Source organism: Echinops telfairi, unplaced genomic scaffold (genome assembly GCF_000313985.2).
Source record: "Echinops telfairi isolate 266 unplaced genomic scaffold, ASM31398v2 ScPeMD7_3;HRSCAF=10, whole genome shotgun sequence".
Classification (NCBI taxonomy): Eukaryota; Metazoa; Chordata; class Mammalia; order Afrosoricida; family Tenrecidae; genus Echinops; species Echinops telfairi.
In genome coordinates, this window is record NW_022103899.1 from 45905248 (window position 1) to 45916201 (window position 10954).

Here is a 10954-nt window from a genome sequence, read left to right on the forward strand (position 1 = left end):
CGCCCCAGCGGGGCCCATCTTCCAACGCAGTGCTGAAGGAGGTTGTGAGTGGACAGCAGATGTGGAAGGAGCCAGGCAGGGACCAGAGGAACAAGGTTGGGACTTGTGCTCGCAGCCTGGGGTACCTGCCCGTGGGAGCGTCTGGGCTCTCGCCGTGCTGGAGTGGGAGACAGCAGTGCCCACACAGTGGCCAAGTCTCACCTTTACCATGTGCCTGAGGGCTGCAGGATGAGCTAACCCACCTGGCATGGAAGGTGCTATCATCCCCATTTAAAAATGAGGAAAGCAGGCTTACAGGGGGGCAAGGGCTGGTGTCTGAGTCTGGCAGCTGCACGCTAGCCCGGGTACCCTCAACCTCCATGCCCTCCTCTCTCCACCCAGTGCCAGTGCCATTTTGAATCTGGGCCTTCCCTGTAGCCCCCTCCTTCTGGGCCTTCCCTGTAGCCCCCTCCTGGCTGTCCTTCCCTTCAGCCCCCCCATGTCTGTCTTTCCCCTCAGCCCCCCCATGTCTGTCTTTCCCCTCAGCCCCTCCATGTCTGTCTTCCCCTTCAGCTCCCCTATGTCTGTCCGCCCCCTAAGCCCCCCATGTCGGTCCTCCCCCAACTCCAGACTCCCTGTCTCCTGAGCTGCTCAGAGGCCCTGGCCTGGTGCCTCCTGCACATCAGAGCTGGTGTCTCTGCTCCTTGCCCTATCTGGGGTCAGTGGTGGCCCTTGGCTTCTCTTCCTTATAAATAGTGTCTGCCGAGATCAGTGAAGGGGTGGCTGGCTGTACCGTGGGGAGATAGCGGCAGAGGGGTGGGAGGGGTGTTTGAGGACAACTCTGACGAGGAGGACGCCCCCCTTCCCTTGACACCCCTGCCCTGTCATCACTCTGGAGCACGGTGTGCGTGAAGAGCTTTGGACCAGATAGAACCAAGTAGAAACCATAGCAACGTCATCTATTAGCTCTGTGACCTTGGGCAAGTCAATTACTATCTCTGAGCTCATTGGTCAAAGGGATCCTTTTGCAGGGGGTGGTTGGGGGACCTAGGGGTGGGAAACGCATGACCAGACCTGGCATAGCCAGAAAGAGAGGAAGAGTTTATGAGCAAGTGACTCTTAATCTAATATAATGTAGAACAAGTATTTGGCACCGTCTGCATGCAAGGCAGCAGGTTGCTGGCCCTGGTGGGGCCAGTGGATGACCCCTCTGCTCCAACCTATTTTCACGGAGCCAAGTCTTTGCCAAACGCACTGTCCTTTTTTAGCAAGCTGTTCTCCTTCAAAGTGTCCAAAGTGTGTGAGCCCACGGCTTGTCATCTTCATGTCAAAGGGATGTTTGGGGGGCGGCCAGTGGGGTGTGTGTGTGTGTGTGTGTGTCTTATGAGGCTGCCATGTTTGTGCAGAACTGTATGATGGGCAGACAGGCCACCCTGGCAGCCCACTGTCCTAGGGCTCAGGCTGGAGATGGGTTGTGTGGTGACAGTGGGCATGGAGGAGAGGGGACTGAGGAAGGAGACCTCATTAGAACTTTGAGGCAAAGGTTGTGACCTTGTTAGACACCTGCAGAGGGTGGGCTGGGGGGGGCGCTGTGTGCGAGGGGAGATGGTGAGTTGGTGAGCGTGAAGAGCTGCTGGAGGGACGGGGAAGTGGCACACCAGGGGGCCAAGGTGTAGACGGAGAAGCTGGTTCTGCAGTGCCAGGGTCTGCTATACCCTGGGCACACCTGGTGGCCGGCCTCACCTTTCCCCCTCAACCCCCTCTGCACTGGGTGGCGGGAAGGGGCCATGCCTGGGGTGGACTCCCTCCCATAGTGTCCGCCCAGCTCAGGCCCAGTGTCCCTGTCCCCCTCCCCCAGACAGGGACGTGCACCGCTTGGTGTTCCCCGCCGTGGGGCCCCAGCATGCCGGCGTCTACAAGAGCGTCATTGCCAACAAACTGGGCAAAGCTGCCTGTTACGCTCACCTTTATGTCACAGGTGAGCCAGCTACCCCACCCGGCCAGCTGTATCTATAGACCCCAACTGCCCTGCCCGGCCAAGGGATGGGCTAGCCACAGGAGCTGGGTGTGGACAGGCCCTGGGCCCATCTCCTTTGCCCTCTGGACAAGAAGGTGAGCAGTTTGGTCTCTTTGGAGCCAGTTGGCCTCACCCCGGCCCTGTGGCTGGGCCCTGGGCCCCAGAGGCTGGGTGGGCCCGCATCACCTTTGTATCCAAAGCAGCCGGTGGACATCCACCCTATGGTTTTCAGACGTGGTTCCAGGTCCTCCAGACGGGGCCCCACAGGTGGTGGCTGTGACCGGACGCATGATCAGGCTCCACTGGAACCCCCCCAGAAGTCTGGACATGGCCATCGGTGGGTAGGGCTGCCCAGGGCTGGGAGGTGGGAGGGGTGTGGATGGGCAGGCTCAGATAGCAGGTACCAAGGGGAGCAGGTACAAGGCCCTGGAAGCTGTGGACTGGGACCGAGTGGTTGGAGCAGCTGGTCCCTTCTTCTCTCCCTGTGGGTGAGGGGGACATGCTCCTGTTCTGAGGGATGGCCTGCTTAGGTCCTGGTCCTAGAGGTGCACCCCCCCCCTTCCTGGCCCATGTCTTAGCTTCCCACCTAAGGTAGCGAGTCTCTGTGCTAGAAACTGAACCCCCTAATGCATATTCCATGGGCCTTGCCCTTGGCCAGGTTTGTAGTTAGCGAAGGGCCGACAACAAGCAGCAGCAGGGGAAACTGAGGCAGGTCTGAACAGACAGCTGAGGCCAAGCTCTAGGCCAGCGGAATTGGTGCCCCCCAGCCCTGGTAGCCTCTAGCTGCTGCCTGCCTCCCCTCGGCAGACCCGGACTCGCTGACATACACAGTGCAGCACCAGGTGCTGGGATCCGACCAGTGGACAGCACTGGCCACGGGCCTACGGGAGCCTGGCTGGGCAGCCATGGGGTTGCGGAAGGGCACCCAGCACATCTTCCGGGTCCTCAGCACCAGTGGCAAGAGCAGCAGCAAGCCCTCACCCCCCTCTGAGCCCGTGCAGCTACGGGAGCATGGTGAGCCCAGGGGTTCCGGTGCTGGGATCTGGGTCCTGGGGAGGAGGCCCCGGGGCCCACCTTCTGGCCCAGGTGGGTTTCGGTGTGCCAGCTATGATGGGGATGGGGCAGCTGGGTGGAACCCGGACCTACCAATAGATTTCCTTGTCACTTCTGCAACACTGCCTGAGTCGGGGGACAAAGCCGAGGCTATGGGTTCTAGTCCCAGCTCTGCTGCTTTCTGGCTGTGTGGCCCAGACCAAGTCCTAACCCTCTCGGAGCCTCAGTGTCTTTGGTTGGGAGTCCAGGAGTCACGCCCAGGCCAGCAAGAGCCCATGCTGTCCTCCTCCCAGGCCCACCCCTGGATGAGGCCCCCGTCGTGCTGGACAAGCCGGACATCGTATACGTGGTAGAAGGGCAGCCTACCAGTGTCACCGTCACCTTCAACCACGTGGAGGCCCAGGTCGTCTGGAGGAGGTGGGCCCCGCCCTGCGTACCCTGATCCCCGAGGGGGCTGAGCTCCCTGAGGCTGCCCCAGGTGACCTCCCTCTCACCTGGCCCGCAGCCGTCGAGGGGCCCTGCTGGAGGCCCGGGCAGGTGTGTACGAGCCAAGCCAGCCGGATGACAATCAGTACTGCCTTCAGATCTGCCGGGTGAGCCGCCGGGACTTGGGGCCCCTCACCTGCACGGCTCGCAACCGCCATGGCACACAGGCCTGCTCCGTCACCCTGGAGCTGGCAGGTAAGTGAGGTGGGCCTTCTTCCTGCTCCTCCCTCTGAGGGCCCCGCCCCCTCCTGGCACCCCTCAGGGGACACATATCAGGGGAACCCATCCCAGGCCCTCCCTCCGCATCCCAGCCCTGTCTGTCCACTAAATAGGGGCCCAAACTTATTTGGCCTTATATTCCACAATATTGGATATGTACATCTGATACCCTATGAGCTGGAGTCTGTTTTTATTTCCATTTTACAGAGGAGGAAACTGGGTGTCTGGCTCAAGGCCACACAGGCTAGTAAGTAGAGGTGCTAGGGTCCAAGTCCAGCTGCCTGACTTGACAGCCAGTGCATGCTCTTGGCTCCTGAGTTAACTCAGATATAAGCAGCAGAGGGAGACCAAGCAGATTCCCCAAAGAATAGGCAGAAGCCCCAGGACGGCCTCGCATCCCCAGACTCCCAGCTCTGAGGACCCCGCGCTGCCCTTTCTCTGAAGCTCGTTCAACGGGACTCCTGGCCTTTTGTCATTTCCCCTCTGTAGTGCTGAAGATGCCGTCTCCTGAACTATAGCATGCGTTCGGGAGTAATTGTTTTGTTTTTCGGGCTGTTAATTAACCCAGACATATGTAACTGCTGATACGAAATTCAGCTCAGCTGCAGCTAAACAGGGTTACCCGCTGGAACAGCTAGAATTCCCACCAAACGCAAAGAAAGTGACATTTTCGTTAGCTCAGACAGCCTGACCGTGGGTAAAGGTTTGTTCGCTGGTGGTCTCGGGTTTCTTTTAACTGTTGGCACTGGCAAGACGCGTCCTGTGCTTTGGTCTTCATAGACTGCTCCCTGCCCCCAACACCACCACCACCCCCACCTCCACCTCTACCACCACAGAGCAGACAGGGGCTCGGGTCTTGAGCCAGCTGGATGTGGGTGGGCATGCTACCCAGCACCCCTCCTAGAGTGGAGCGGTGATTTCTGGGAGGACGTGAAGTGACACTGATGTGTGTGTGTGGGGGGGGAAGGTGTCTGAGGCCCCTATGGGGCATCTACTGGCCCTGCTGGGAGGACAAACACATGGGTCCCAGTCCGCCTTTCTGCTTTTCCCTCCACTCAGTGCTCTGCTAGGTCTGCCATCCTGCCCTGCTCTGGCGTCCCCTGACCCCCCTGACAATATCTGCAGGTCTGCATACTTTCCCCAGATGCAGGAGGAGCCCTTGAATCGGGGACAGCCCTGCAGTCCGTCGCCCCTGAACAGTGACAGGGAGTGTCCCTCTCTACCAGGCGGGCCTACAGCTGGTATCCCCTCTCTCTGCCCCACCCATCCCACCACCCAGGCCGGTCCCCTTTCTTCACACACGCCCTCACACCCCTACTGTAGAGTCTCTGTAACCCGCAGGATGCCCTCCACCTCGCTGTAAAAGCAAGCTGGTGCCTCCAGTGGGCAGTGCCCCCCCATCGCCCCCCCACCCTCTTCGGGGGGGGGGTGCCTAGAAATCAGGAGCGCCTTCACGACGCCTATTTGAATGTGTACAAGCCCCGTGATGAGAATTAGAAGCTGCCCCGCCAGCACACAATGTGACCACGCGCTAAGTGCAAAAAATGAAATGACAGCCGTGCGAGGGAGAGGCTGGGTGTTGGGGTTAACTCTTGAGGGTCACCTGTGTGTTCATCTGGCCGGCTCCCAGATGGGGAAGGGCCCCTGAACTCTGAAGTACGATTCAAAAAGAGAAACTGCAAGACCGAGCCCGTGCCACGGCGGGGATCCTAGCGGGGTGGGCAGGCGCGCAGCCGCTGGGCGCGGACTGCAGGGAAGGGCGAGAGCCCACAGGGGGCGGTATCGAGCCGCCCCGCGCCAGGATCCGTGCCGTGAGGCGGGTGGGCGCGGGCGCAGGGGGCGGCCACCGGATTTCTCAGGAGCGGCAGTCAATCCCGACGTCTTTCATGCATGAAAATCACCTAATTTTAAAGCAGACAAATGTACGCTGGGGGTCACAGCGAGCAGGAGCAAGCCTGCGCCCTCTGCCGCCGTGTTTGTTCTGAGATGTGGAGAACGTCACGTTCTGACTTAAGGGCGCAACACCCCGGGGCCCAGGCAGGGAGCTGGGGTCTCGGGCTGAGCTGGGGAGCCCCAGGGGCGGGGTGCTGGCAGGGTGGGGTCCAGGCAGGGCCAGGAGATAGGCCCTCCCACGCACCCTATCCCTTGTGTTCCAGAGGCCCCGCGGTTCGAATCCATCATGGAGGACGTGGAGGTGGCGACTGGGGAGACTGCGCGCTTCACCGTGGTGGTCGAGGGGAAGCCCCTGCCAGATGTCATGTGGTACAAGGTCGGGGTGATGGCTTTTCCCTGGAGGGGATGAGGCATCCCGTGGGGTGGTAGGGGAGGAGCTCCCTGGGGTGGGGGTGGGGTGGGAAGCAGCAGAGGAGGGTGGGAAGAGCTAAGAAACAAGGGTTGGGAGGAAGACCTGGAAGTAAAGGTTATGGGGGAGATGGATGCGTTGCAGGCGATCGGGCCCTAGGGCAGCCAGAGGAGATGCTAGGGGCCCTTGGTGGGGATGAGGCGGATCTGAGGTAGGGAGGCTCATGGTCCTGAGGGACTGAGGCTGGAAGTCCTGCATCCCACCCCGCTCCTCAGGGAGAGGAGCTGCTTCAGGAGAGCAGTCACGTGAGCTTCGTGGACGAGGAAAACGAATGGTCCCTGGTGGTGGTCAGCGCCTCGGCTCAGGACGGGGGCGTCTACACCTGTACTGCGCAAAACCTGGCGGGCCAGGTCTCCTGCAAGGCCGAACTGACTGTGCAATCCGGTAAGCTGGGCTCGCTCAAGGGCACCCACCACTGGGGGTGTCTGCAAAATGCAGGCCACAGTCCCTCCCTCTACCATCTGCCCCTACACGGGCCCTCCCTCACCCTCACCACCTAACCTCAGGCTCTCTCTCCCCAAGCCCCGACAGCTATGGAAGTCGAGGGGGCTGGGGAGGAGGAGGAACCAAGAGGGAAGAGGCTCAGTGACTTCTATGACATCCACCAGGAGATCGGCAGGTGTGGGGCCAGGCAGGGATGGTGTCTGGGGACTGGGGTGAGGGCTGAGGGGTGGGGTTGGGTGGAGAGCTGGCTGGGTGGTGATGGCTAAGCCCATCCTGGCCCCTTCCCTGTGCCGCCCAGGGGTGCCTTCTCCTACCTGCGCCGTGTGCTGGAGCGGAGCTCGGGCCTGGAGTTTGCAGCCAAGTTCATCCCCAGCCGGGCCAAGCCGAAGGCATCGGCGAGGCGGGAGGCCGGGCTGCTGGCCAGGCTGCAGCACGACTCTATCATCTATTTCCACGAGGCCTTTGAAAGGCGCCGAGGGCTGGTCATTGTCACCGAGCTGTATCCCAAGAGGAAGGAGGGCTGGGAGGGAGGGATGGAGGGAGGGGCGGAGGGAGGGATACATGTATGGCTGGCAACATGTTTGACAGGTTTCAAAGTCTGGAGATGTAGGCGAAGACCTACAACCTCTTTCCATCTTTCCTCTCAGCTCAAACTTACTCCGCACCTACTGTGTGCCTGGTGGTGGGTCTGAGGGTTTTGCAGGTAGTATTTCTTTGGACCAAAAGCCCACACCTGTGGCCAGCTAGCCCGCCATTTCGGACTTGTGGTGACTGTGGGTGTGCAGAGTGGGGCTGTCCTCCCACAGACCTGTCACGGCTGAGAGCTAGAGCAGGTCCCTCCCCAGGCCTGGCTTTCAGGGTGCCTCTGGCTGGGCTCCCACTGCCCATTTTGGTTCACAGTTGTGCATTTCATCCTCTGAACCACCAGGGACTGACTCCCATGTACATGCCCCTCACCAGCTCACCTTGTCCCCGTTGTACAGATGAGGAAATGGCAGCTGGAGATTCAGTTGCCTGAGCCCGCACAGCTACCAGATGGTGTGTGTCTCCCTCCCCAAATGCAGCACAGTCTCTGTGCACGGCAGTGCCCTGTGATCGCCTGGTGGCAGAGTGGTTACAGGATGGGCTGCTAGCTGCCAGGAAACCATAACCCGCTCGGCCGGAGAGAGACCAGGCTTTCTACTCCCGTCAAGAGTTACAGTGTCGGAAACCCACAGAGGCGGTTCCACTCTGTCCCATAGAGTCACTATGAGTTGGCCATGAGTTTGGTTTCGGGAGTTTCTTGGGGACGGGGGTGTTCTCTGGTGATCACTAGCTGCTCCTAGGGAGAAAGATGAGGCTTTCTCCTCCTATGAAGAGTTACAACCTTGGAAACCTATAGGGGCAGTTCTTGTCTGTCTGGCGGGGTCACTATGATTTGGAATCAACTTGAAGGCAGAGTTTTGGAGTGAGCATCAAAATGTTATTTGGGAGTTGCTGTTGATACATAGAACCTGTCTTACTCTCTCATCACAGCTGTGGTCAAACCCAGGCACCTGGAGGTGCAGCTAGCTGCTGGGCAGTGAACTTGGTACACTCACTAGCTGTGTGAGTGAGCGCTGCCCACCACCCTCCCGGCCTGCGCTACTCAGATCCGGCCCTCAGCAAAGTGATGACACCATTGACCTTCAGAGTGGTTTTCAAATAGTCCAGAACTCCCTCAAACCTGACCCCGGGATCCTTCCCAAGGAGGGCAGGAGAAAAGGCGGGCTCCCCACTTCAGACCTGAGCTACCCAAGAACCCGTGTGTGTGTGTGTGTGTGTGTGTGTGTGTGTGCACCCGCGCGCGCTCCATCCCATCTCTGTGACCAGACAACAGCTGGGGGCGGGAGGAGGCAAGTCTCTGGCTGGTATCAGAGGTGTTTAAGGGAAGGTGACCCAAACCCCAGTGCAGGGTGCGGGCACAGACCGGGCAGACAGTGCGGCGATTCTGTTCTCCTTGATCCCGACTGTAGCTGCACAGAGGAGTTGCTGGAAAGAATGGCCAGGAAGCCCACCGTGTTTGAGTCTGAGGTGAGGACAGTGGAAGGCAGGGACCAGGCTGGGCACCAGCCCTCCCCACCTGGGGTGGGTCCTAGGGGTGCCCTCTGTGCCCGGGAGGAGGTCAGGGGTGGTGGGGGTGGAGAGCCTTGTTAGGGAACAGACCCGCCTTCCACATCCACCTGGGCTTGCACAGTGTCTGTAAACCCAGCCCTGACCCTGTTGTTTCCTTGTCTGCAAATAAGTCTTTCCTGGGCATTTCTTCCAGAAGGACACCCTTCCCATTCATGCCCTCTCAGTCATGCTACTCTGCCGAGTACAGGTCTACTGCACACATGTCTGCATAGGGCAGTGCATGTGGTCCCACCCTAGACTTGTGCTGTGCCCAACCTGTGCAGCTAGCTGTACACGGTGGCCCTGGATCTCAGAAACCTCAAGCCTGTGTTTCAACTGCCCCCAGCCATCCCTCGGCCTGGCCTGGCCTCTTGTCACCACTCTGAGAGTGATCAGACCTAAGGAGGGGCTTTAAAAATTCCATGGATAAAGCCCCATCATCTTGTCATTCCATTTACAAAGCCCCCTTGCAATACCCTGATGTCCCCCCACGCCCCCACTCCGCTGGACGCTAGCTCCTTCTTGACTCCACAGATCCGGACTTACATGCGGCAGGTGCTTGAGGGAATAGGTTACCTGCACCAGAACCATGTGCTTCACCTGGATGTCAAGGTGAGGTGTAAGTAGGGACAGCGGTGGTCATGTTCTGTGAGAGCCGGGCTGCCAGGCACCCTCCCTTCTCACTTCGCTCCTCCTCCTGCTGGTGTCCGCAGCCCGAGAACCTGCTGGTCTGGGACGGGGCGGAGGGTGAAGAGCAGGTGCGAATCTGCGACTTCGGGAACGCCCAGGAGCTGACCCCGGGAGAACCCCAGTACTGCCAATATGGCACACCTGAGTTTGTGGCACCTGAGATTGTCAACCAGACCCCTGTGTCCAGAGTCACTGACATCTGGTAATGCTGGTGTGCTGGCTGCTGGAGCAGGCCAAGGGACTGCCCTCCGTGCTCTGCGGGGGTGGAGGTTGGGGTGGTGTGCCCTGCTGGCTACAAAGAAAATCTCTAAACAGGGGTCCGCTCCTCCAACAGTGTGGTGGTAGCATTGATCTCAGGGCTCCTGCCCATATGACCCATACCAGTGACTCCTGTCTCCCCTGGGTGCTGAGCTTTGGGTGGGGGTGGCCTCCCTTTCTGCTGCTGCCACGCATCCCCCAATGAGAAAGGCATGGTCACACAGGCCCTGGACTCCCCTGGCTGTGGCCCGTGACTCCTGTAGACCTGTCTGGACTTCTGGGTGCAGGGTCTTCAGGGCAGGAGGCATCCCTGCACTCCTTGCTCACTGAAGAAGCCCGTCTCTCAGGCTAATGCGGACAGAGAGTGGCTTGCCCAGCAGGAGCGGGGCTCATCTCTCACCCCGCCACTCTCCTTCCCTGCAGGCCCGTGGGTGTCATGGCCTTCCTCTGGTAAGGACCTTACAGTCGGGGCCCCTTCCCATAGCAGCCTCCCCACAGGCCCACCCTAACATCTGCAGGGCCAAGGTCAAGAGGGCCATTGCGGTGTAATCCGCTGCCTGTGCTCCATACCCCTGGAAACAGCCACCCCCTTAGACCTGGTGTGGGCACACGGGGGCTGCTGGGAAGGATTGGTGGAAAGATACCAGTGCAGGCGCAGGGGTGGGTAGGTGGGAAACAATAAGGTCTGAGTGTCGAGACCTGGGCCAGAGTGGGGGTGCCTCAGGTTTGGGTGGGCACATCCCCTTGGCCTGCAGACACCGTGCCTCCTAGTTGCTCAGGCTTGGGAGAAGTGCTGCCTCCCAGCCTGTCCTAGGTGCAGAGGTACAGCTCCTCCACCTCTGCCTGGCCCTCACAGCAGCCTCTCCACCCCTGCAGTCTGACCGGGATCTCCCCCTTTGTTGGGGAAAATGATCGGACAACGTTGATGAACATCCGGAACTACAATGTGGCCTTTGAGGAGATCACCTTCCTGAGCCTCAGCAGGGAGGCCCGGGGCTTCCTCATCAAAGTGCTGGTGCAGGACCAGCTGTGAGTCCCCTTCCTCTGCCCCTTAGCCATCCTTTCTCCCAGTGCCTCAGCAGCCATGGTTGCACAAACATGCCTTGAGTGACTGCGTGAGTGAGTGCATGAATGAATGAGTGACTGCATGAATGAATGGATGAGTGAGTGACTGGATGAATAAATGAGTGACTGCATGAATGAATGAATAGGTTATTGAATAAATGAATGAGTGACTGGCTACATGAATGAATGAGTAACTGTATGACTGAATGAATGAGTGAATGAGTGACTACACGAATGAGTTAGAGACT

The 10954-nt window shown here is 59.5% G+C and overlaps 1 protein-coding gene across 2 annotated transcripts in view; it reads left to right on the forward strand.

Moving 5' to 3' along the window:
- Positions 1 to 10954, forward strand: part of LOC101637936 (striated muscle enriched protein kinase) — a 43760-nt gene that overhangs the window by 19562 nt on the left and 13244 nt on the right. For both annotated transcript variants that reach the window (XM_004701805.3, XM_045297557.1), the window contains 14 exons: positions 1838 to 1957; positions 2229 to 2333; positions 2804 to 3010; positions 3343 to 3466; positions 3555 to 3730; positions 5911 to 6023; positions 6332 to 6500; positions 6639 to 6735; positions 6859 to 7059; positions 8555 to 8612; positions 9228 to 9305; positions 9407 to 9585; positions 10065 to 10091; positions 10518 to 10670. In XM_004701805.3, coding sequence (XP_004701862.3) covers positions 1838 to 1957; positions 2229 to 2333; positions 2804 to 3010; positions 3343 to 3466; positions 3555 to 3730; positions 5911 to 6023; positions 6332 to 6500; positions 6639 to 6735; positions 6859 to 7059; positions 8555 to 8612; positions 9228 to 9305; positions 9407 to 9585; positions 10065 to 10091; positions 10518 to 10670 — 1807 coding nt within the window. The remainder of the gene's footprint in view (positions 1 to 1837; positions 1958 to 2228; positions 2334 to 2803; positions 3011 to 3342; positions 3467 to 3554; positions 3731 to 5910; positions 6024 to 6331; positions 6501 to 6638; positions 6736 to 6858; positions 7060 to 8554; positions 8613 to 9227; positions 9306 to 9406; positions 9586 to 10064; positions 10092 to 10517; positions 10671 to 10954) is intronic.